Source organism: Eucyclogobius newberryi, unplaced genomic scaffold, assembly GCF_026437365.1.
Source record: "Eucyclogobius newberryi isolate DKJ021-1_F unplaced genomic scaffold, fEucNew1.0.hap1 SCAF_75, whole genome shotgun sequence".
Classification (NCBI taxonomy): domain Eukaryota; kingdom Metazoa; phylum Chordata; class Actinopteri; order Gobiiformes; family Gobiidae; genus Eucyclogobius; species Eucyclogobius newberryi.
Window position 1 is genome coordinate 124,392 of NW_027316445.1, and position 26,864 is coordinate 151,255.

The following is a 26,864-nucleotide window of genomic DNA, read 5'->3' on the forward strand; positions in this document are numbered from 1 at the left end:
ATAAAGCAGTAGTATAGTGTATAAAGCTGTAGTATAGTGTAGTATAGTGTATAAAGCTGTAGTATAGTGTAGTATAGTGTATAAAGCAGTAGTATAGTGTAGTATAGTGTATAAAGCTGTAGTATAGTGTAGTATAGTGTATAAAGCTGTAGTATAGTGTAGTATAGTGTATAAAGCTGTAGTATAGTGTATAAAGCAGTAGTGTAGTAGTATAGTGTAGTATAGTGTATAAAGCTGTAGTATAGTGTATAAAGCTGTAGTATAGTGTATAAAGCAGTAGTATAGTGTAGTATAGTGTATAAAGCTGTAGTATAGTGTAGTATAGTGTATAAAGCTGTAGTATAGTGTATAAAGCAGTAGTATAGTGTATAAAGCTGTAGTATAGTGTAGTATAGTGTATAAAGCAGTAGTATAGTGTATAAAGCACTAGTATAGTGTATAAAGCTGTAGTATAGTGTAGTATAGTGTATAAAGCTGTAGTATAGTGTATAAAGCTGTAGTATAGTGTATAAAGCAGTAGTATAGTGTATAAAGCAGTAGTATAGTGTAGTATAGTGTATAAAGCAGTAGTATAGTGTATAAAGCAGTAGTTTAGTGTATAAAGCAGTAGTATAGTGTAGTATAGTGTATAAAGCAGTAGTATAGTGTATAAAGCTGTAGTATAGTGTATAAAGCAGTAGTATAGTGTAGTATAGTGTATAAAGCAGTAGTATAGTGTAGTATAGTGTATAAAGCTGTAGTATAGTGTAGTATAGTGTATAAAGCTGTAGTATAGTGTAGTATAGTGTATAAAGCTGTAGTATAGTGTATAAAGCAGTAGTATAGTGTAGTAGTATAGTGTAGTATAGTGTATAAAGCTGTAGTATAGTGTATAAAGCAGTAGTATAGTGTAGTATAGTGTATAAAGCTGTAGTATAGTGTAGTATAGTGTATAAAGCTGTAGTATAGTGTATAAAGCAGTAGTATAGTGTATAAAGCACTAGTATAGTGTAGTATAGTGTATAAAGCTGTAGTATAGTGTAGTATAGTGTATAAAGCTGTAGTATAGTGTATAAAGCTGTAGTATAGTGTATAAAGCAGTAGTATAGTGTATAAAGCAGTAGTTTAGTGTATAAAGCAGTAGTATAGTGTAGTATAGTGTATAAAGCAGTAGTATAGTGTATAAAGCAGTAGTATAGTGTATAAAGCAGTAGTATAGTGTATAAAGCAGTAGTTTAGTGTATAAAGCAGTAGTATAGTGTAGTATAGTGTATAAAGCAGTAGTATAGTGTATAAAGCTGTAGTATAGTGTATAAAGCTGTAGTATAGTGTAGTATAGTGTATAAAGCTGTAGTATAGTGTATAAAGCTGTAGTATAGTGTATAAAGCTGTAGTATAGTGTATAAAGCAGTAGTATAGTGTATAAAGCTGTAGTATAGTGTAGTATAGTGTATAAAGCAGTAGTATAGTGTATAAAGCAGTAGTATAGTGTAGTATAGTGTATAAAGCTGTAGTATAGTGTATAAAGCTGTAGTATAGTGTAGTATAGTGTATAAAGCTGTAGTATAGTGTATAAAGCAGTAGTATAGTGTAGTATAGTGTATAAAGCTGTAGTATAGTGTATAAAGCTGTAGTATAGTGTAGTATAGTGTATAAAGCTGTAGTATAGTGTATAAAGCAGTAGTATAGTGTATAAAGCTGTAGTATAGTGTATAAAGCTGTAGTATAGTGTATAAAGCTGTAGTATAGTGTAGTATAGTGTATAAAGCTGTAGTATAGTGTAGTATAGTGTATAAAGCTGTAGTATAGTGTATTAAGCAGTAGTATAGTGTATAAAGCAGTAGTATAGTGTAGTATTGTGTGTAAAGCTGTAGTATAGTGTAGTATAGTGTATAAAGCTGTAGTATAGTGTAGTATAGTGTATAAAGCAGTAGTATAGTGTATAAAGCAGTAGTATAGTGTAGTATAGTGTATAAAGCAGTAGTATAGTGTTTAAAGCAGTAGTATAGTGTATAAAGCTGTAGTATAGTGTAGTATAGTGTATAAAGCTGTAGTATAGTGTATAAAGCTGTAGTATAGTGTACTATAGTGTATAAAGCTGTAGTATAGTGTATAAAGCTGTAGTATAGTGTATAAAGCAGTAGTATAGTGTAGTATAGTGTATAAAGCAGTAGTATAGTGTATAAAGCTGTAGTATAGTGTATAAAGCAGTAGTATAGTGTAGTATAGTGTATAAAGCAGTAGTATAGTGTATAAAGCAGTAGTATAGTGTATAAAGCAGTAGTATAGTGTAGTATAGTGTATAAAGCAGTAGTATAGTGTATAAAGCAGTAGTTTAGTGTATAAAGCAGTAGTATAGTGTAGTATAGTGTATAAAGCTGTAGTATAGTGTATAAAGCAGTAGTATAGTGTAGTATAGTGTATAAAGCAGTAGTATAGTGTATAAAGCTGTAGTATAGTGTATAAAGCTGTAGTATAGTGTAGTATAGTGTATAAAGCTGTAGTATAGTGTATAAAGCTGTAGTATAGTGTATAAAGCTGTAGTATAGTGTAGTATAGTGTATAAAGCTGTAGTATAGTGTATAAAGCAGTAGTATAGTGTATAAAGCTGTAGTATAGTGTAGTATAGTGTATAAAGCAGTAGTATAGTGTATAAAGCAGTAGTATAGTGTAGTATAGTGTATAAAGCTGTAGTATAGTGTATAAAGCAGTAGTATAGTGTAGTATAGTGTATAAAGCTGTAGTATAGTGTATAAAGCTGTAGTATAGTGTAGTATAGTGTATAAAGCTGTAGTATAGTGTATAAAGCAGTAGTATAGTGTAGTATAGTGTATAAAGCTGTAGTATAGTGTATAAAGCAGTAGTATAGTGTATAAAGCTGTAGTATAGTGTAGTATAGTGTATAAAGCTGTAGTATAGTGTAGTATAGTGTATAAAGCTGTAGTATAGTGTATTAAGCAGTAGTATAGTGTATAAAGCAGTAGTATAGTGTAGTATTGTGTGTAAAGCTGTAGTATAGTGTAGTATAGTGTATAAAGCTGTAGTATAGTGTAGTATAGTGTATAAAGCAGTAGTATAGTGTATAAAGCAGTAGTATAGTGTAGTATAGTGTATAAAGCTGTAGTATAGTGTATAAAGCAGTAGTATAGTGTATAAAGCAGTAGTATAGTGTAGTATAGTGTATAAAGCTGTAGTATAGTGTATAAAGCAGTAGTATAGTGTTTAAAGCAGTAGTATAGTGTATAAAGCTGTAGTATAGTGTATAAAGCAGTAGTATAGTGTATAAAGCAGTAGTATAGTGTATAAAGCTGTAGTATAGTGTATAAAGCTGTAGTATAGTGTATAAAGCAGTAGTATAGTGTATAAAGCTGTAGTATAGTGTATAAAGCTGTAGTATAGTGTAGTATAGTGTATAAAGCAGTAGTATAGTGTATAAAGCTGTAGTATAGTGTATAAAGCAGTAGTATAGTGTAGTATAGTGTATAAAGCTGTAGTATAGTGTATAAAGCTGTAGTATAGTGTATAAAGCAGTAGTTTAGTGTAGTATAGTGTATAAAGCTGTAGTATAGTCTATAAAGCTGTAGTATAGTGTATAAAGCAGTAGTTTAGTGTAGTATAGTGTATAAAGCAGTAGTATAGTGTATAAAGCAGTAGTATAATGTATAAAGCTGTAGTATAGTGTATAAAGCTGTAGTATAGTGTAGTATAGTGTATAAAGCAGTAGTATAGTGTAGTATAGTGTATAAAGCTGTAGTATAGTGTATAAAGCTGTAGTATAGTGTATAAAGCTGTAGTATAGTGTATAAAGCAGTAGTATAGTGTATAAAGCTGTAGTATAGTGTATAAAGCTGTAGTATAGTGTATAAAGCAGTAGTATAGTGTATAAAGCAGTAGTATAGTGTATAAAGCAGTAGTATAGTGTAGTATAGTGTATAAAGCAGTAGTATAGTGTATAAAGCAGTAGTATAGTGTATAAAGCAGTAGTATAGTGTAGTATAGTGTATAAAGCAGTAGTATAGTGTATAAAGCAGTAGTATAGTGTAGTATAGTGTATAAAGCTGTAGTATAGTGTATAAAGCAGTAGTATAGTGTATAAAGCAGTAGTATAGTGTAGTATAGTGTATAAAGCTGTAGTATAGTGTATAAAGCTGTAGTATAGTGTAGTATAGTGTATAAAGCAGTAGTATAGTGTATAAAGCTGTAGTATAGTGTAGTATAGTGTATAAAGCAGTAGTATAGTGTATAAAGCTGTAGTATAGTGTATAAAGCTGTAGTATAGTGTAGTATAGTGTATAAAGCTGTAGTATAGTGTATAAAGCAGTAGTATAGTGTAGTATAGTGTATAAAGCTGTAGTATAGTGTAGTATAGTGTATAAAGCTGTAGTATAGTGTATAAAGCAGTAGTATAGTGTATAAAGCTGTAGTATAGTGTATAAAGCTGTAGTATAGTGTATAAAGCTGTAGTATAGTGTAGTATAGTGTATAAAGCTGTAGTATAGTGTATAAAGCTGTAGTATAGTGCAGTATAGTGTATAAAGCTGTAGTATAGTATATAAAGCAGTAGTATAGTGTAGTATAGTGTATAAAGCTGTAGTATAGTGTAGTATAGTGTATAAAGCTGTAGTATAGTGTATAAAGCAGTAGTATAGTGTATAAAGCTGTAGTATAGTGTATAAAGCTGTAGTATAGTGTATAAAGCTGTAGTATAGTGTAGTATAGTGTATAAAGCTGTAGTATAGTGTAGTATAGTGTATAAAGCTATAGTATAGTGTATAAAGCAGTAGTATAGTGTAGTATAGTGTATAAAGCAGTAGTATAGTGTATAAAGCAGTAGTATAGTGTATAAAGCTGTAGTATAGTGTATAAAGCAGTAGTATAGTGTATAAAGCAGTAGTATAGTGTATAAAGCTGTAGTATAGTGTATAAAGCAGTAGTATAGTGTAGTATAGTGTATAAAGCAGTAGTATAGTGTATAAAGCAGTAGTATAGTGTATAAAGCAGTAGTATAGTGTATAAAGCAGTAGTATAGTGTAGTATAGTGTATAAAGCAGTAGTATAGTGTATAAAGCAGTAGTATAGTGTATAAAGCTGTAGTATAGTGTAGTATAGTGTATAAAGCTGTAGTATAGTGTAGTATAGTGTATAAAGCTGTAGTATAGTGTATAAAGCTGTAGTATAGTGTATAAAGCTGTAGTATAGTGTATAAAGCAGTAGTATAGTGTATAAAGCAGTAGTATAGTGTATAAAGCAGTAGTATAGTGTAGTATAGTGTATAAAGCAGTAGTATAGTGTATAAAGCAGTAGTATAGTGTAGTATAGTGTATAAAACTGTAGTATAGTGTAGTATAGTGTATAAAGCAGTAGTATAGTGTATAAAGCAGTAGTATAGTGTATAAAGCAGTAGTATAGTGTATAAAGCTGTAGTATAGTGTATAAAGCAGTAGTATAGTGTATAAAGCAGTAGTATAGTGTATAAAGCAGTAGTATAGTGTATAAAGCAGTAGTATAGTGTATAAAGCTGTAGTATAGTGTATAAAGCAGTAGTATAGTGTATAAAGCTGTAGTATAGTGTATAAAGCTGTAGTATAGTGTAGTATAGTGTATAAAGCAGTAGTATAGTGTAGTATAGTGTATAAAGCTGTAGTATAGTGTAGTATAGTGTATAAAGCTGTAGTATAGTGTAGTATAGTGTATAAAGCTGTAGTATAGTGTATAAAGCAGTAGTATAGTGTAGTAGTATAGTGTAGTATAGTGTATAAAGCTGTAGTATAGTGTATAAAGCTGTAGTATAGTGTATAAAGCAGTAGTATAGTGTAGTATAGTGTATAAAGCTGTAGTATAGTGTAGTATAGTGTATAAAGCTGTAGTATAGTGTATAAAGCAGTAGTATAGTGTATAAAGCTGTAGTATAGTGTAGTATAGTGTATAAAGCTGTAGTATAGTGTATAAAGCAGTAGTATAGTGTATAAAGCACTAGTATAGTGTAGTATAGTGTATAAAGCTGTAGTATAGTGTAGTATAGTGTATAAAGCTGTAGTATAGTGTATAAAGCTGTAGTATAGTGTATAAAGCAGTAGTATAGTGTATAAAGCAGTAGTATAGTGTAGTATAGTGTATAAAGCAGTAGTATAGTGTATAAAGCAGTAGTTTAGTGTATAAAGCAGTAGTATAGTGTAGTATAGTGTATAAAGCAGTAGTATAGTGTATAAAGCTGTAGTATAGTGTATAAAGCAGTAGTATAGTGTAGTATAGTGTATAAAGCAGTAGTTTAGTGTAGTATAGTGTATAAAGCAGTAGTATAGTGTATAAAGCAGTAGTATAGTGTATAAAGCTGTAGTATAGTGTAGTATAGTGTATAAAGCTGTAGTATAGTGTATAAAGCTGTAGTATAGTGTATAAAGCAGTAGTATAGTGTAGTATAGTGTATAAAGCTGTAGTATAGTGTAGTATAGTGTATAAAGCAGTAGTATAGTGTATAAAGCAGTAGTATAGTGTAGTATAGTGTATAAAGCTGTAGTATAGTGTAGTATAGTGTATAAAGCTGTAGTATAGTGTAGTATAGTGTATAAAGCTGTAGTATAGTGTAGTATAGTGTATAAAGCTGTAGTATAGTGTATAAAGCTGTAGTATAGTGTAGTATAGTGTATAAAGCTGTAGTATAGTGTATAAAGCAGTAGTATAGTGTAGTATAGTGTATAAAGCTGTAGTATAGTGTAGTATAGTGTATAAAGCTGTAGTATAGTGTATAAAGCTGTAGTATAGTGTAGTATAGTGTATAAAGCTGTAGTATAGTGTATAAAGCAGTAGTATAGTGTAGTATAGTGTATAAAGCAGTAGTATAGTGTATAAAGCAGTAGTATAGTGTAGTATAGTGTATAAAGCTGTAGTATAGTGTATAAAGCAGTAGTATAGTGTATAAAGCTGTAGTATAGTGTAGTATAGTGTATAAAGCTGTAGTATAGTGTAGTATAGTGTATAAAGCTGTAGTATAGTGTATTAAGCAGTAGTATAGTGTATAAAGCAGTAGTATAGTGTAGTATTGTGTGTAAAGCTGTAGTATAGTGTAGTATAGTGTATAAAGCTGTAGTATAGTGTAGTATAGTGTATAAAGCAGTAGTATAGTGTATAAAGCAGTAGTATAGTGTAGTATAGTGTATAAAGCTGTAGTATAGTGTATAAAGCAGTAGTATAGTGTATAAAGCAGTAGTATAGTGTATAAAGCTGTAGTATAGTGTTTAAAGCAGTAGTATAGTGTATAAAGCTGTAGTATAGTGTAGTATAGTGTATAAAGCAGTAGTATAGTGTATAAAGCTGTAGTATAGTGTAGTATAGTGTATAAAGCAGTAGTTTAGTGTAGTATAGTGTATAAAGCTGTAGTATAGTCTATAAAGCTGTAGTATAGTGTATAAAGCAGTAGTATAGTGTATAAAGCAGTAGTATAATGTATAAAGCTGTAGTATAGTGTATAAAGCTGTAGTATAGTGTAGTATAGTGTATAAAGCAGTAGTATAGTGTAGTATAGTGTATAAAGCTGTAGTATAGTGTATAAAGCTGTAGTATAGTGTATAAAGCTGTAGTATAGTGTATAAAGCTGTAGTATAGTGTATAAAGCAGTAGTATAGTGTATAAAGCAGTAGTATAGTGTATAAAGCAGTAGTATAGTGTAGTATAGTGTATAAAGCAGTAGTATAGTGTATAAAGCAGTAGTATAGTGTAGTATAGTGTATAAAGCAGTAGTATAGTGTATAAAGCAGTAGTATAGTGTATAAAGCAGTAGTATAGTGTATAAAGCAGTAGTATAGTGTATAAAGCAGTAGTATAGTGTATAAAGCAGTAGTATAGTGTAGTATAGTGTATAAAGCAGTATTCTGTGTGATCCTCAGGCGTGGCCCCCTCAGCTGCTGGACCCCAGGGGGACGCGGCATCATGGTTTGGTGGAGCGAGTCCACAGACCCAGGATCAGCTCACCACACAGTCACCGCCGGAGCGCAGACAAACACCGACACATATCCTTCAGTTACACGTCTGACACTCTGTGGAACATCAGTGTTTGCTGTGCTCAAGAACAATAAGAGGATGTGTTTGTAGAGGAAACTTACAAGCAAAAATTGCAGTTTTTGCTTATTGCATTTATTCAAATTGGAATTCATCTTAGAGCTCTCGTGGAAATTAATTACAAACATATTACTGTAATTAACCATTCGGATTAGTGTCAACAATAGAGTTCTCAAAAGTAAATGGTTTAATTGTGTGTACATACTTCATGTGACTCGTACAGACGCTCCTGCACCAACTGGTCCAAACAAAGGGATCCAGGGCCAATTTAGAGAATTCAGAGAAGGCAAATGTCAACAGTACATCAAAGAAAAAGTATTACAATCTCAATACAGGAAAAAGGACATTTTCACTTCCCTTATTGTTCTCCTGCCTAGTTTTCTACTTTACACTAGTGTGGATCTTTACACTAGTGTACAGGACGGAGTGGAGTCTGTTCTGGGTGGGTGGAGTCTGTTCTGGGTGGGTGGAGTCTGTTCTGGGTGATTTATTGTCACATTTGTCCCTTAACCTGGTTCCACTGTGAGAATTTGTCTCCGTACGGCCAAGTTTACCTGTCCCCACCCGCCGACCACACCTGGAGAAGGTAACCACGCACCTGAGCCGCGCCCACTCCACCTGAGCTACACCTGAGCCAAACCCACAACACCTGAGACACAACTGTACCGCTCCCACCACACCTCTGCCACCCCATCACACCTGTGCCACCCCCACATCACACCTGTGCCACCCCCACATCACACCTGTGCCACCCCCACATCACACCTGTGCCACCCCCATCACACCTGTGCCACCCCATCACACCTGTGCCACCCCCACACCACACCTGTGCCACCCCCACATCACACCTGTGCCACCCCCACATCACACCTGTGCCACCCCCATCACACCTGTGCCACCCCCACATCACACCTGTGCCACCCCCACATCACACCTGTGCCACCCCCCCATCACACCTGTGCCACCCCCATCAAATCAAATCAAATCAAATCAAATCAATTTATTTTTGTAAGGCCCAAAATCACAACAGTTGCCTCTGAGGGCCACAGGGAGAAATGAATCAACAATGTCTGTGGTGGCGAGGGACGATGTCCCAGGGTCCTCTGTCCTTAGACTCTCCTTCTCGGCCAGGAAAAACTACAAAAAAAACCTCTTTGGGAAAAAAGCGTAGAAACCTGGAGGAGTTCCAGTGAAGGAGAGATCCCACTCTCACAGACGGACAGACGGACACGAGGGAGACTGGAGCTGGACCCACTCTTCAGGCAGATGAGGGACCGACTGAGTCGAGCTGGACCCACTCTTCAGGCAGAAGAGGGACCGTCTGAGTCGAGCTGGACCCACTCTTCAGGCAGAAGAGGGACCGTCTGAGTCGAGCTGGACCCACTCTTCAGGCAGATGAGGGACCGTCTGAGTCGAGCTGGACCCACTCTTCAGGCAGAAGAGGGACCGTCCACACAGGGCAGGGACCACTTCACCAGGAGAGGGGCATCTGGGTCCACAGGTCCTCAGGAGTGAGAGAAAGAAAAGAAGGCGGTGAACAGTTTGCAAGTGGAATCAAAAAATAAATATTGTTTGATAGCATAAGTAGTCAGAAGAAGAAGAGGATAGTGCTCAAGCTGTCATACTTCCCCCAGCACAGTTACTCCTAGGGCAGCGTAGCTGAAGCTGTGGGTTTATCTTTCTGTTCCTAACTAGTCTGACCATAAGCGATTTCGAAGAGGAACGTTTTAAGCCTGGACTTAAATGAAGAGACTGTGTCAGCATATTTAACATGGGCCGGGAGCTGATTCCATAACACAGGAGCTTGGTAGCTAAACGCTCTACCTCCTACAGTACTTTTAGAGACTCTTGGCACCACCAGAAGGCTCTACCTCCTACAGTACTTTTAGAGACTCTTGGCACCACCAGAAGGCTCTACCTCCTACAGTACTTTTAGAGACTCTTGGCACCACCAGAAGGCTCTACCTCCTACAGTACTTTTAGAGACTCTTGGCACCACCAGAAGGCCGGCATTCTGAGAGCGAAGAGCTCTGTTTGGATGATATGGTTCCATAGCATCTTTGAGGTCGGATGGGGCCATGTCATTTATGGCTTTGTAGGTCAAGAGTAGAATTTTGAATTTGATTCTAGACTCGACGGGGAGCCAGTGAAGAGACTTCAGCACTGGCGTAATGTGCTCTCTTCTTTTTGTTCCTGTTAGTAATCTTGCTGCTGCATTTTGAACCAGTTGAAAGCTTTTTATGGAGCTTTTAGGACACGCTGCAAGCAGGAGTTACAGTAGTCTAATCTAGTCGTTACAAATGCATGGATAAGTTTTTCGGCATCACTTTTAGGCAGGATTCTTCTGATTTTGGCTCTTGTTGCGCAAATGGAAATAGGCTGTTTTACAAGCTTGATTTATATGAGCTTTAAATGAGAGCTCCTGGTCAAATAAGACTCTGAGGTTTCTTACAGTAGAACTGGAGGCTACACTGACATTGTCCAGTGTGACTATCTGCTCAGATAGAGCGTCTCGTAGATGCTTAGGACCAGCACAATGACCTCGGTTTTTTCAGGGTTAAGAAGCAGGTAGTTTAGTGTCATCCAGGTTTTTATCTCCTTCACACAAGTACTAAGTCTGTCTACTTGATCGCTCTGATCAGGTTCATTGATAAATACAGCTGAGTGTCGTCTGCAGAGCAGTGGAAGTTAATGTCATGCTTTCTGATAATGTTGCCTAATGGTAGCATATAAAGAGTAAACAGAATTGGACCGAGTACCGAACCCTGTGGCACACCGTAAATTACTTTAGAGCTTGGTGAGGAGCTCTGGTTTACATTAACAAATTGGAACCTATCAGATAGATAGGATTTAAACCAGCTGAGGGCTGTTCCTCCAACACCTACATCACATTCTAACCTCTGCAGTAGAATGTTGTGGTCAATGGTGTCAAACGCTGCGCTGAGGTCCAACAGAACCAGGATTGAGACCAGTCCATCGTCAGCGGCTAATAACAAATCATTTGTGACTTTAACTAGTGCAGTTTCAGTGCTGTGGTGGGCTCTGAACCCTGACTGGAAAACTTCAAATAAGTTATTGTCCTGCAGGTGGCGACAAAGCTGTTTTACTACAACTTTTTCAAGGATTTTAGAGACGAAGGGAAGATTTGAAATAGGTCTGTAGTTTACCAATAGGTCGGGATCTAGATTAGGCTTTTTCAGAAGAGGTTTAATGACTGCATGTTTGAAGGACTGTGGAACATAGCCACTTTGGAGTGAAGTATTTATTATATTAAGAATAGGGTCTATAATTAGGGGGAGAATGTCTTTGAGGAGCTTGGAATGGGGTCTAGGACACAAGTGGAGCTTTTAGAGGACATAATGGCTGAAGTTATCTCTGCTTGATCAACAGCTGTGAACCTTTCTAGGTTTACAGGTGGATTTATATGGGACGTTAGATTTACAGCTTGGGCTAGTTCAGGGCTAATAGCGGGGGTAATTTCATCTAATTTATCTCTGATTGTTTTTATTTTATTATTAAAAAATAGGAGGAAATCATCAGAGCTAAGTGTAGCTGGGATTGAGGGCTCTACTGCACTGTGACAGTTTGTTAGCCTAGCTACAGCGCTGAAAAGGAATTTAGTGTTACTTTTGTTGACTTCTATTAGATTTGAATAATATCTGGTTTGGGCCTTACGCAGAGCCTGCTTATAGGAGAGCAGGCAACTTTTCCATGCTTTTAGGGATTCTTCGGTGTGAGAGCGACGAAATAATCCCTCTAACTTTCTAACTCTTTGTTTATGTGAACGCAGTTCTTGGTTGTACCATGGGGAGGCGCGCTTTGGCCTAATGACCTTCTGTTTTAACGGCGCGACAACGTCAAGAGCAGACTTCAGAGAATTCATGGTCAAGTCGACACATTGATCACTTAAACTGGGACTAAAACTGTTCTCAGCAGGATCACATGACATGATCACATGATCACATGACATGATCACATGACATGATCACATGACGTGATCACATGACATGATCACATGACGTGATCACATGACATGATCACATGACATGATCACATGACATGTCACTGAATATTGGCTCTATTATTTCTTTGAATTTTGAGATAGATTTTTCAGATATTGTCCTTTTCATTATAACTTTATTTTGTGGGACTGGATGATCTTTAAGAATAAACTGAAAGGTAATTAGGAAATGATCTGACAATATAGGGTTTTGAGGGAGGACACTGAGGTCACTAATCTCTGTTCCATACGTTAGGACAAGATCCAGAGTGTTCTTGTGAGTGTGAGTCGGTTTATTTACATTCTGAGTGAAACCAATGCTGTCTAACAAGGCGCTGAAGGCAGTACTGAGAGAGTCATCACTCATGTTCACGTGGATATTAAAGTCTCCAACTATAACTATTTTATCCCAGGCTAACACTAAGTTTGATATAAAGTCAGAAAACTCTGTTAAAAACTCTGAATAGGGACCAGGAGGTCGGTAGATAACTATGAACAAAACTCCTTTTTGGTTTTTCATATTTGGACATGTGATTGACAGCATAAGGCTTTCAAATGAGTGAAATGCATTGTTAGTTTTAGGGCTCATGAGTAGGCTTGAGTGGGAGATCACTGCCACACCACCACCTCGGCCTGTGCTCCTGGCAGTCTGAAAGTTAACATGGCTGGGTGGGGTTAACATGGATGGGTGGGGTGGACTCATTTAGTCTGACGTAGTCGTCTTGTTGAAGCCACGTTTCAGTTAGAGCTAGAAGATCTATGTTATAGTCACTAATTAATTCATTAACTAAGAGCGATTTGGAGGAAATTGCTCTAATGTTTAGCAGTCCACATTTTACGTGTTTATTCATTTGTGTATTTGTGATTGTTATTTTCCTTAAGTTATTTGGTCTGACGCCTGAAATATTTTTTCTGAGATGTGACTTTTTGGCATTATTTGTACGAGGGACACGAGGGACACGAGGGACACGAGGGACACGAGGGACACGAGGGACACACACAGTCTCTATCTGTCTTGAATCTGAACACTTCACAGGTAACAGAACGGGCGAGAGTTCAGCGACAGAGGAGCGTCTTAAACTGCTGCTCTGCACCTGGGGCTCATCCCTAGATGGTCACTTAACACGACTAAGACTATCGGTCAAATTCCGAACTAATAGGGATGTACCCTCCGAAGTCGGATGGATGCCATCCCTGCGTATGAGCCCGGGCTTTCCCCAAAACGCACTCCAGTTATCAATAAAGACAACGTTGTTTTGAGGGCACCATCTGGATAACCAGTTGTTGAATGCTGAGAGACGGCTGTACAATTCAGCATTGATCCGATTGGGCAGGGGACCAGAAAATATTACAGTGTCCGACATCGACTTCGCTAGGTCACACACCGCGGCTACTTGAACTTTGAGCACCTCTGATTGTCTCCGCCGGGCGTCGTTACCGCCTGCGTGAATCACGACTCGCCGGAAACGGGTCCTACTCCGCTTTAAGATCCTAAGGTTTCCTTCGATGTCACCCATTCTGGCCCCCGGGTAACACCTAACGCTAGCAGCTGGCAGCTTCACGTCTCTAACAATAGAACTCCCGATTACAAGAGTTTCTCTCGTGTGTTCAGCGGGCGTGTGATCGCTGAGGGGAGAAAACCTATTATAGACGTGAAGCTCACGGCGCTCTGAGGTTCGGCGTTTAGCGCCTTGTCCCCTCCGAACTGTCACAAATTGGTCCCTATTCTGTTCCTGGTCTAGTCCCGGCTGCACGGGAGACGCTGAGGGGCTGAGCTCGGCCTTACTGCTACTGCTAATGCTAATGCTACGCCCTGCAGCGCGGTCCGCTAGCCCTCGAGCTAATACCTGACTGTAGCTGGACTTAAGCTCCTCTAAACAGCGGATCCGCGCTTCTAACTCCGTAACCCTGGCCTCCAAAACTACCACTACACTGCACTTCACGCACCTATCATCAGAGAAGGAGCCAGGGTTCTGACTCGACATATGACAGCTCAAACAGGTAAAGGTAGATCCAGCCATGACGCTAGCGGCTAGGCTACGCTAGTTCAGGCTGGAGCTAGAGAGTGAGGAGGGCTTTTTAATCCACGAAATACTGAAAAGCGAGCGGCTTGAGGCTCCGGATTGTTTGCGGAGAAATCAAACGTTCACTTTCGTGTATATGATGCGTAAATAGTGTGTATAATTCGTGGATTAATCGGTAAAAGGCTCTAAGAACGAACAGCTCTGAAAACGCGACACACTCACCGGAAATGACGTCGCCGGGATTGTGCGTGTCTCATTGTGCGTGTCTCATTGTGCGTGTCTCATTGTGCGTGTCTCATTGTGCGTGTCTCATTGTGCGTGTCTCATTGTGCGTGTCTCATTGTGCGTGTCTCATTGTGCGTCAGTATGGAGTCGGTACGATATATCGCCACATTGATCTTTGAACCCCAAACACAGCTCCAGTCACTGTTTTAGTTCTGTTTTAGTCTCTTTTGTGCCTCCAGTAGCTTCATCAGCCCAACATGCTGAAGACCTAAACCCAGTGTCAGAAAAAGATTGCATTTCTTCTTTGTTTCCTGATATTTTGGTGAAAAGTCGTTGTGTAGGAAGATTCAAACGATGGTTGTGTTTGGTCTCGTTTGGTTTCCGTACAATGATTTTTTTTCTGCCTATCTCGAATTTAAAGAAAAGTTCTCTCTTCCTGTTGTTTTCTGAGCTTCAAGGCCAGAGATGTGTACCAGGAACCATGTCTGGACTTGTGGAACCTTTCGGTTCAGCTCCAAAAAAACAAACTCTGGTGATTGGGTTCTGGACTCTCCAGCGTCTTTAACCTTCTTTAACCACATAAACACTGACATAAACACTGACATAAACACTGACATAAACACTGACATAAACACTGACACTGACATAAACACTGACATAAACACTGACATAAACACTGACATAAACACTGACACTGACATAAACACTGACATAAACTGACATAAACACTGACATAAACTGACATAAACACTGACACTGACAAACACTGACATAAACACTGACATAAACTGACATAAACACTGACATAAACTGACATAAACACTGACACTGACATAAACACTGACATAAACTGACATAAACACTGACATAAACTGACATAAACACTGACATAAACACTGACACTGACATAAACACTGACATAAACTCACATAAACACTGACATAAACTGACATAAACACTGACATAAACACTGACACTGACATAAACACTGACATAAACTGACATAAACACTGACATAAACTGACATAAACACTGACACTGACATAAACACTGACATAAACTGACATAAACACTGACATAAACACTGACATAAACTGACATAAACACTGACACTGACATAAACACTGACATAAACACTGACATAAACACTGACATAAACACTGACACTGACATAAACACTGACATAAACACTGGCATAAACACTGACATAAACACTGACATAAACACTGACATAAACTGACATAAACACTGACATAAACACTGACACTGACATAAACACTGACATAAACTGACATAAACACTGACATAAACTGACAAACACTGACACTGACATAAACACTGACAAACACTGACATAAACACTGACATAAACACTGACATAAACACTGACACTGACATAAACACTGACATAAACTGACATAAACACTGACATAAACACTGACACTGACATAAACACTGACATAAACACTGACATAAACACTGACACTGACATAAACACTGACATAAACTGACAAACACTGACACTGACATAAACACTGACATAAACACTGACATAAACTGACAAACACTGACACTGACATAAACACTGACATAAACACTGACACTGACATAAACACTGACACTGACATAAACACTGACATAAACACTGACACTGACATAAACACTGACACTGACATAAACACTGACATAAACACTGACACTGACATAAACACTGACACTGACATAAACACTGACACTGACATAAACACTGACATAAACACTGACATAAACACTGACATAAACACTGACATAAACTGACATAAACACTGACACTGACATAAACTGACATAAACACTGACATAAACACTGACAAACACTGACATAAACTTACATAAACACTGACACTGACATAAACACTGACATAAACACTGACACTGACATAAACACTGACATAAACACTGACACTAACATAAACACTGACATAAACTGACATAAACACTGACACTGACATAAACACTGACATAAACACTGACACTGACATAAACACTGACATAAACACTGACACTGACATAAACACTGACATAAACACTGACACTGACAAACACTGACATAAACACTGACATAAACACTGACACTGACATAAACACTGACATAAACACTGACACTGACATAAACACTGACACTGACATAAACACTGACACTGACATAAACACTGACACTGACATAAACACTGACATAAACACTGACATAAACACTGACACTGACATAAACACTGACACTGACATAAACACTGACACTGACATAAACACTGACATAAACACTGACACTGACATAAACACTGACATAAACACTGACACTGACATAAACACTGACATAAACACTGACATAAACACTGACACTGACATAAACACTGACACTGACATAAACACTGACATAAACACTGACACTGACATAAACACTGACATAAACACTGACACTGACATAAACACTGACATAAACACTGACACTGACATAAACACTGACATAAACACTGACACTGACATAAACACTGACATAAACACTGACACTGACATAAACACTGACATAAACACTGACACTGACATAAACACTGACACTGACATAAACACTGACACTGACATAAACACTGACATAAACACTGACACTGACATAAACACTGACATAAACACTGACACTGACATAAACACTGACATAAACACTGACACTGACATAAACACTGACATAAACACTGACACTGACATAAACACTGACATAAACACTGACACTGACATAAACACTGACACTGACATAAACACTGACACTGACATAAACACTGACATAAACACTGACACTGACATAAACACTGACACTGACATAAACACTGACATAAACACTGACACTGACATAAACACTGACACTGACATAAACACTGACATAAACACTGACATAAACACTGACACTGACATAAACACTGACATAAACACTGACACTGACATAAACACTTGACACTGACATAAACACTGACACTGACATAAACACTTGACACTGACATAAACACTGACACTGACATAAACACTGACACTGACATAAACACTGACATAAACACTGACACTGACATAAACACTGACATAAACACTGACACTGACATAAACACTGACACTGACATAAACACTGACATAAACACTGACACTGACATAAACACTGACACTGACATAAACACTGACATAAACACTGACACTGACATAAACACTGACATAAACACTGACATAAACACTGACACTGACATAAACACTGACATAAACACTGACACTGACAAACACTGACATAAACACTGACACTGACATAAACACTGACACTGACATAAACACTGACATAAACACTGACATAAACACTGACACTGACATAAACACTGACATAAACACTGACACTGACATAAACACTGACATAAACACTGACATAAACACTGACACTGACATAAACACTGACACTGACATAAACACTGACATAAACACTGACATAAACACTGACACTGACATAAACACTGACACTGACATAAACACTGACATAAACACTGACACTGACATAAACACTGACACTGACATAAACACTGACATAAACACTGACACTGACATAAACACTGACATAAACACTGACATAAACACTGACACTGACATAAACACTGACACTGACATAAACACTGACATAAACACTGACACTGACAAACACTGACATAAACACTGACACTGACATAAACACTGACACTGACATAAACACTGACATAAACACTGACATAAACACTGACACTGACATAAACACTGACATAAACACTGACACTGACATAAACACTGACATAAACACTGACATAAACACTGACACTGACATAAACACTGACATAAACACTGACACTGACATAAACACTGACATAAACACTGACATGGCCATCAGCCTCTTCCCCGCGCCAGAAGATGAAGTTTAAAGACACGAGAGAGCCGAGCCTGAAGCGGCTGTGAGAGCGCCGGCTTCAGCTCAGCCGCTTAAAGCCACTTGTGCCGTGTTAGTTTAAGACACTTGTTAATATTGTAACGTGTCGCTCAGGTCATGACGCTGGTTTAGTGCTCAGGTCATGACGCTGGATTAGTGCTCAGGTCATGACGCTGGTTTAGTGCTCAGGTCATGACGCTGGTTTAGTGCTCAGGTCATGACGCTGGTTTAGTGCTCAGGTCATGACGCTGGATTAGTGCTCAGGTCATGACGCTGGTTTAGTGCTCAGGTCATGACGCTGGTTTAGTGCTCAGGTCATGACGCTGGATTAGTGCTCAGGTCATGACGCTGGATTAGTGCTCAGGTCATGACGCTGGTTTAGTGCTCAGGTCATGACGCTGGATTAGTGCTCAGGTCATGACACTGGATTAGTGCTCACAAGTTGTCACTTTATTTCTTGAACAGAGTTGGTTAATGTTGGCCGTAACTACGGCGATAGAACAGGAAAATCAATCACCTCGTCTCCAGAGCCTGCTCTTAGCCCCGCCCCAGAGACCACACACACACACGCACACACGCACACGCACACACGTCACTAGCTGCATCTGGGAGGAGCCTCGACAGAAACTTCACATTGTCCTTTTCCTCCACAAACGTCTCAATGTCTTTGTCATTTGGACAGATTGTGTGTCATTGAGTCGACGAGCGTTAAATGTCCAAAGTGTGTTTTTTGTTCCTGTTCAAAGGCCACGCCCTCTTATGTCTGCCCCTGTGAGGAAGAGTCAAGGCCACGCCCCTCTTATGTCTGCCCCTGTGAGGAGGAGTCAAGGCCACGCCCCTCTTATGTCTGCCCCTGTGAGGAGGAGTCAAGGCCACGCCCCTCTTATGTCTGCCCCTGTGAGGAAGAGTCAAGGCCACGCCCCTCTTATGTCTGCCCCTGTGAGGAAGAGTCAAGGCCACGCCCCTCTTATGTCTGCCCCTGTGAGGAGGAGTCAAGGCCACGCCCCTCTTATGTCTGCCCCTGTGAGGAGGAGTCAAGGCCACGCCCCTCTTATGTCTGCCCCTGTGAGGAAGAGTCAAGGCCACGCCCCTCTTATGTCTGCCCCTGTGAGGAGGAGTCAAGGCCACGCCCCTCTTATGTCTGCCCCTGTGAGGAAGAGTCAAGGCCACGCCCCTCTTATGTCTGCCCCTGTGAGGAAGAGTCAAGGCCACGCCCCTCTTATGTCTGCCCCTGTGAGGAGGAGTCAAGGCCACGCCCCTCTTATGTCTGCCCCTGTGAGGAAGAGTCAAGGCCACGCCCCTCTTATGTCTGCCCCTGTGAGGAAGAGTCAAGGCCACGCCCCTCTTATGTCTGCCCCTGTGAGGAAGAGTCAAGGCCACGCCCCTCTTATGTCTGCCCCTGTGAGGAGGAGTCAAGGCCACGCCCCTCTTATGTCTGCCCCTGTGAGGAAGAGTCAAGGCCACGCCCCTCTTATGTCTGCCCCTGTGAGGAGGAGTCAAGGCCACGCCCCTCTTATGTCTGCCCCTGTGAGGAGGAGTCAAGTCTGTTACCTCAAAAATTGCAGCCTTCACATTAGTTTTTTCCATCCGTTGAAATGTGGTCCACCTCAAACTCTGAGGCAGCAGGTCCTTCACATGTTTTTACGCTGCAGATGTTTTTAGTCTGTTTTTTCCCTGGTCTGGGATGTTCTCACGCCGTCTGCTCCTTCCTTCCCATAGACTTGAGTCTCCAGAGGAACATCAGCGCTCGGACATCAGGGACATGACAAAACAAGCGCCAACATTTAGAACCAGAGGAAGTTTAACCCTCAGAAGAGGCTTTTATGTTGCACTAAGTATACTCGGAGTCTCAAACCTGTTGCCTCGCCATAATGTGGCATGCTTGTGTGTTAAAGGGACCCCGGCTCTTCGTGGATGGACGACAAACGACCTGGATTTAGATTAATGTCTCAGCTCAACAGGTGACCTCTGCCCTCTGTGTTCTTATTGTGTTATATTTTATAGGATAAAATAAAAATAGGCTGAGTATGTGCACAACATTTACAGTTAAACTGACATGTGTGGTGCAGAAAGTGAAGAGTGAGGGATTAAATGATGGTTAAAGTGACAGTGTGGGTGTAATCCCTCATTTGTCCAGGCGTGTTCCATAGTAGAAAAAGCTTCAGTTGTTTCATCTGGACTCAGTTTGAAAAAATAGACGTTTCGACTCTCATCCAAGAGATGAGAGTCGGTAGAGGAGTTTCTGTTGAAACAAACAACTCTTTCTACTTCAGGAGGCTCCGCCCAATGGGCGGGTCTTACCACAGAACAGTATTAATATCGGAGTTCTCGATCTAAATTCTTTTATTGACAATGACTCTTGGATGAAGTCGAAACGTCTATTTTTTCAAACTGAGTCCAGATGACTACAACTGAAGCTTTTTCTACTATTAAAGTGACAGTGTTTAAGAAGTGTTCATGAGTCCAGGGAGTGGCCTCCTGCCTGAGGGGAGTGGCCTCCTGCCTGAGGGGAGTGGCCTCCTGCCTGAGGGGAGTGGCCTCCTGCCTGAGGGAGGCCCTGTGCTCTGCCCTCTAGCTCCGCCCCTGTTCGCTTCCCTGTAGCTCCGCCCCTGTGCTCTGCCCTCTAGCTCCGCCCCTGTGCTCTGCCCTCTAGCTCCGCCCCTGTTCGCTTCCCTGTAGCTCCGCCCCTGTGCTCTGCCCTCTAGCTCCGCCCCTGTGCTCTGCCCTCTAGCTCCGCCCCTGTGCGCTGCCCTCTAGCTCCGCCCCTGTGCGCTGCCCTCTAGCTCCGCCCCTGTGCGCTGCCCTCTAGCTCCGCCCCTGTGCTCTGCCCTCTAGCTCCGCCCCTGTGCTCTGCCCTCTAGCTCCGCCCCTGTGCGCTGCCCTGTAGCTCCGCCCCTGTGCGCTGCCCTCTAGCTGTTCACTGGTGTTAGAGCTCTTCACTGGTGTAAGAGCTCTTCACTGGTGTTAGAGCTCTTCACTGGTGTTAGCGCTCTTCACTGGTGTAAGAGCTCTTCACTGGTGTTAGAGCTCTTCACTGGTGTTAGAGCTCTTCACTGGTGTTAGCGCTCTTCACTGGTGTAAGAGCTCTTCACTGGTGTTAGAGCTCTTCACTGGTGTTAGAGCTGTTCACTGGTGTTAGAGCTCTTCACTGGTGTTAGAGCTCTTCACTGGTGTTAGCGCTCTTCACTGGTGTTAGCGCTCTTCACTGGTGTTAGCGCTCTTCACTGGTGTTAGCGCTCTTCACTGGTGTTAGAGCTGTTCACTGGTGTTAGAGCTCTTCACTGGTGTTAGCGCTCTTCACTGGTGTTAGCGCTCTTCACTGGTGTTAGCGCTCTTCACTGGTGTTAGCGCTCTTCACTGGTGTTAGAGCTCTTCACTGGTGTTAGAGCTGTTCACTGGTGTTAGAGCTCTTCACTGGTGTTAGCGCTCTTCACTGGTGTTAGCGCTCTTCACTGGTGTTAGAGCTCTTCACTGGTGTTAGCGCTCTTCACTGGTGTTAGCGCTCTTCACTGGTGTAAGAGCTCTTCACTGGTGTTAAAGCTCTTCACTGGTGTTAGAGCTGTTCACTGGTGTTAGAGCTCTTCACTGGTGTTAGAGCTCTTCACTGGTGTTAGCGCTCTTCACTGGTGTTAGCGCTCTTCACTGGTGTTAGCGCTCTTCACTGGTGTTAGAGCTGTTCACTGGTGTTAGCGCTCTTCACTGGTGTTAGAGCTGTTCACTGGTGTTAGAGCTCTTCACTGGTGTTAGCGCTCTTCACTGGTGTTAGCGCTCTTCACTGGTGTTAGAGCTCTTCACTGGTGTTAGCGCTCTTCACTGGTGTTAGCGCTCTTCACTGGTGTTAGAGCTCTTCACTGGTGTTAGCGCTCTTCACTGGTGTTAGAGCTCTTCACTGGTGTTAGCGCTCTTCACTGGTGTTAGCGCTCTTCACTGGTGTTAGAGCTCTTCACTGGTGTTAGCGCTCTTCACTGGTGTTTCCACATTGGTCATGAAATCATTTGAAAGGTTCTTCTTTGGTTCTGTGATTGTTTCAGGACAAACTCGGACTCGGCGCTTCACACCAGCGTCACAAATCCTCCAGACGGGTTTGGACAGAACCAGAGTCACGCTCTGAGCCGGACCCCACAGAGGAACAGTAAGAGCACACCGTTACACACACTATTACACACACTTACACACACTATTACACACTATTACCCACACTGTTACACAATATTACACACTATTACGCACTGTTACACACTATTACACACTATTACAAACTTTTACACAATATTACACACACTGTTACACACTGTTACACACACTTTTACACACTGTTACACACACTGTCACACACTATTACACACACACTGTTACACACACTGTTACACAATATTACACACTATTATACACTGTTACACACTATTACACACTGTTACACAATATTACACACTCTTACACACTATTATACACACTATTACACACTGTTACACAATATTACACACTCTTACACACTATTATTCACACTATTACACACTGTTACACACTGTTACACACTGTTACACACACTATTACACACTATTAAACACTGTTACACACTATTACATACACTATTACACACTTTTACACACTATTACACACACTATTACACACTGTTACACAATATTACACACTGTTACACACACTATTACACACACTGTTACACACTATTACACACTATTACGCACTGTTACACACTGTTACACACTATTACACACACTATTACACAAACTGTTACACACACTATTACACACTGTTACACAATATTATACACACTGTTACACACACTATTACACACTGTCACACACTATTACACACACTGTTACACACACTGTTACACAATATTACACACTGTTACACACTATTACACACTATTAAACACTGTTACACACTATTACATACACTATTACACACTTTTACACACTATTACACACACTATTACACACTGTTACACAATATTACACACTGTTACACACACTATTACACACACTGTTACACACTATTACACACTATTACGCACTGTTACACACTGTTACACACTATTACACACACTATTACACAAACTGTTACACACACTATTACACACTGTCACACACTATTACACACACTGTTACACACACTGTTACACAATATTACACACTGTTACACACTGTTACTCACTATTACACACTATTACACACTATTATACACTGTTACACACTATTACCCACACTGTTACACAATATTACACACTATTACGCACTGTTACACACACTGTTACACACTATTACACACTATTACAAACTTTTACACAATATTACACACACTGTTACACACACTTTTACACACTGTTACACACACTGTCACACACTATTACACACACACTGTTACACACACTGTTACACAATATTACACACTTACACAATATTACACACTATTATACACTGTTACACACTATTACACACTGTTACACAATATTACACACTCTTACACACTATTATACACACTATTACACACTGTTCCACAATATTACACACTCTTACACACTATTATACACACTATTACACACTGTTACACACTGTTACACACACTGTTACACACTGTTACACACTGCTATACACTGTTATACACACTGTTACACACTATTACACACTATTAAACACTGTTACACACTATTACATACACTATTACACACTTTTACACACTATTTCACACACTATTACACACTGTTACACAATATTACACACTGTTACACACACTATTACACACACTGTTACACACTATTACACACTATTACGCACTGTTACACACTGTTACACACTATTACACACACTATTACACAAACTGTTACACACACTATTACACACTGTTACACAATATTATACACACTGTTACACACACTATTACACACTGTCACACACTATTACACACACTGTTACACACACTGTTACACAATATTACACACTGTTACACACTGTTACTCACTATTACACACTCTTACACACTATTATACACACTATTACACACTGTTACACACACTGTTACACACTGTTACACACTGTTATACACACTGTTACACACTATTACACACTATTAAACACTGTTACACACTATTACATACACTATTACACACTTTTACACACTATTTCACACACTATTACACACTGTTACACAATATTACACACTGTTACACACACTATTACACACACTGTTACACACTATTACACACTATTACGCACTGTTACACACTATTACACACACTATTACACAAACTGTTACACACACTATTACACACTGTTACACAATATTATACACACTGTTACACACTATTACATACACTATTACACACTGTTACACACACTGTTACACACACTGTTACACACTATTACACACACTGTTACACACACTGTTACACACTATTACACACTGTTACACAATATTACACACTGTTACACACACTATTACACACACTGTTACACACTATTACACACTATTACGCACTGTTACACACTGTTACATACTGTTACACACTATTACACACACTATTACACAAACTGTTACACACACTATTACACACACTGTTACACAATATTATACACTATTACACACTGTCACACACTATTACACACACTGTTACACACACTGTTACACAATATTACACACTGTTACACACTATTACACACTATTATACACGGTTACACACTGTTACACAATTACACACACTGTTACACAACTACACACTATTACACACTGTTACTCACTTATACACACTGTTACACACACTATTACACACTGTTACACGATATTACACACTGTTACACATTATTACACACTTACACACTGTTACACACTATTACACACTTACACACACTGTTACACACTATTAAACACTGTTACAATCTATTACACACTATTACATACACTAGTACACACTGTTACACACACTGTTACACACTGTAAACACTATTACACACAGTTACACACACTGTTACACACTATTACACAATATTACACACACTGTTACACACTATTACACACACTATTACACACTGTTACACACTATTACACACTGTTACACACACTGTTACACACACTGACACACTGTTACACACTGTTACACACTGTTACACACACACTGTTACACACACTGTTACACACTATTACACACTGTTACACACACTGTTACACACTATTACACACTGTTTTACACACTGTTACACACACTGTTACACACACTATTACACACTGTTACACACAGTTACACACTGTTACACACTATTACACACACACTGTTACACACATTGTTACACACTGTTACACCTGTTAATTAACACAAGTTGGCCACTGTCCAGGGTGAACCCCGCCTAAGGCCCCAAGTCACTGGGATACGCTCCAGTTACCCGCCACCCCGAAAGGGAACAAGTTTAGTCCTGACTCTGGCACCAGCAGCAGGCCGGTCCATGACCTAACTGCAGCATGTAGAGGTTGAACAGAAGGGGTCCCAGGACTGACCCTTGGGGCCCCCCACAGGTCAGGGGCATGTGGTCTGAGACACAAAATACTTCATGTCTTCCAGATAGGACCTTAACCAGTTTAGGGCGGGGCCAGTGATGCCCACCCAGTCCTCTAGTCTCTGTAAGAGGGTCCCACCCTGTCCTCTAGTCTCTGTAAGAGGGTCCCACCCTGTCCTCTAGTCTCTGTAAGAGGGTCCCATCCTGTCCTCTAGTCTCTGTAAGAGGGTCCCACCCAGTCCTCTAGTCTCTGTAAGAGGGTCCCACCCTGTCCTCTAGTCTCTGTATGAGGGTCCCACCCTGTCCTCTAGTCTCTGTAAGAGGGTCCCACCCTGTCCTCTAGTCTCTGTATGAGGGTCCCACCCTGTCCTCTAGTCTCTGTATGAGGGTCCCACCCTGTCCTCTAGTCTCTGTATGAGGGTCCCACCCTGTCCTCTAGTCTCTGTAAGAGGGTCCCACCCTGTCCTCTAGTCTCTGTAAGAGGGGGTCCCACCCTGTCCTCTAGTCTCTGTAAGAGGGTCCCACCCTATCCTCTAGTCTCTGTAAGAGGGTCCCACCCTGTCCTCTAGTCTCTGTAAGAGGGTCCCACCCTGTCCTCTAGTCTCTGTATGAGAGTCCCACCCTGTCCTCTAGTCTCTGTATGAGGGTCCCACCCTGTCCTCTAGTCTCTGTAAGAGGGTCCCACCCTGTCCTCTAGTCTCTGTAAGAGGGGGTCCCACCCTGTCCTCTAGTCTCTGTAAGAGGGTCCCATGATGGACAGTGTCCAAAGCAACATCAGATCCAACAGAATTAAGACTGAGGCTTTGCCCGTGTCAGTGTTCAGGAGGATGTAATTTGTCACCGTGACAACAGCAGTCTCAGTCACCATGACAACAGCAGTCTCAGTCACCATGACAACAACAGTCTCAGAGCTCTAAAACCTGAAAAACATGTAATGACTCATTTATTGAGAGGACGTCTGTGAAAGGACTTTGCCCCAAAATGTCAGATTAGAGATGGACCGGTCATGACTCAGTACTGCCTCTCCCCCTGACCTCTGACCCCTCCCCCCCTCCCACTGCTCTTCTTTAGCAGAGGCTTTATGACATCAGTTTTCAAAGACATTGTGAATGTTCCA

At 40.2% G+C, this 26,864-nt stretch overlaps 1 protein-coding gene across 3 annotated transcripts in view; it reads left to right on the forward strand.

The window, feature by feature from the left end:
• The window catches only part of LOC140350601 (CREB-regulated transcription coactivator 3-like), a 53,533-nt gene that overhangs the window by 6,629 nt on the left and 20,040 nt on the right, over positions 1–26,864 (forward strand). For 2 of the 3 annotated variants that reach the window (XM_072436166.1, XM_072436165.1), the window contains exons 3-6: positions 7,863–7,982; positions 8,553–8,620; positions 20,135–20,200; positions 22,271–22,371. In XM_072436166.1, coding sequence (XP_072292267.1) covers positions 7,863–7,982; positions 8,553–8,620; positions 20,135–20,200; positions 22,271–22,371 — 355 coding nt within the window. The remainder of the gene's footprint in view (positions 1–7,862; positions 7,983–8,552; positions 8,621–20,134; positions 20,201–22,270; positions 22,372–26,864) is intronic. The other variant, XM_072436167.1, reaches the window with a different exon arrangement.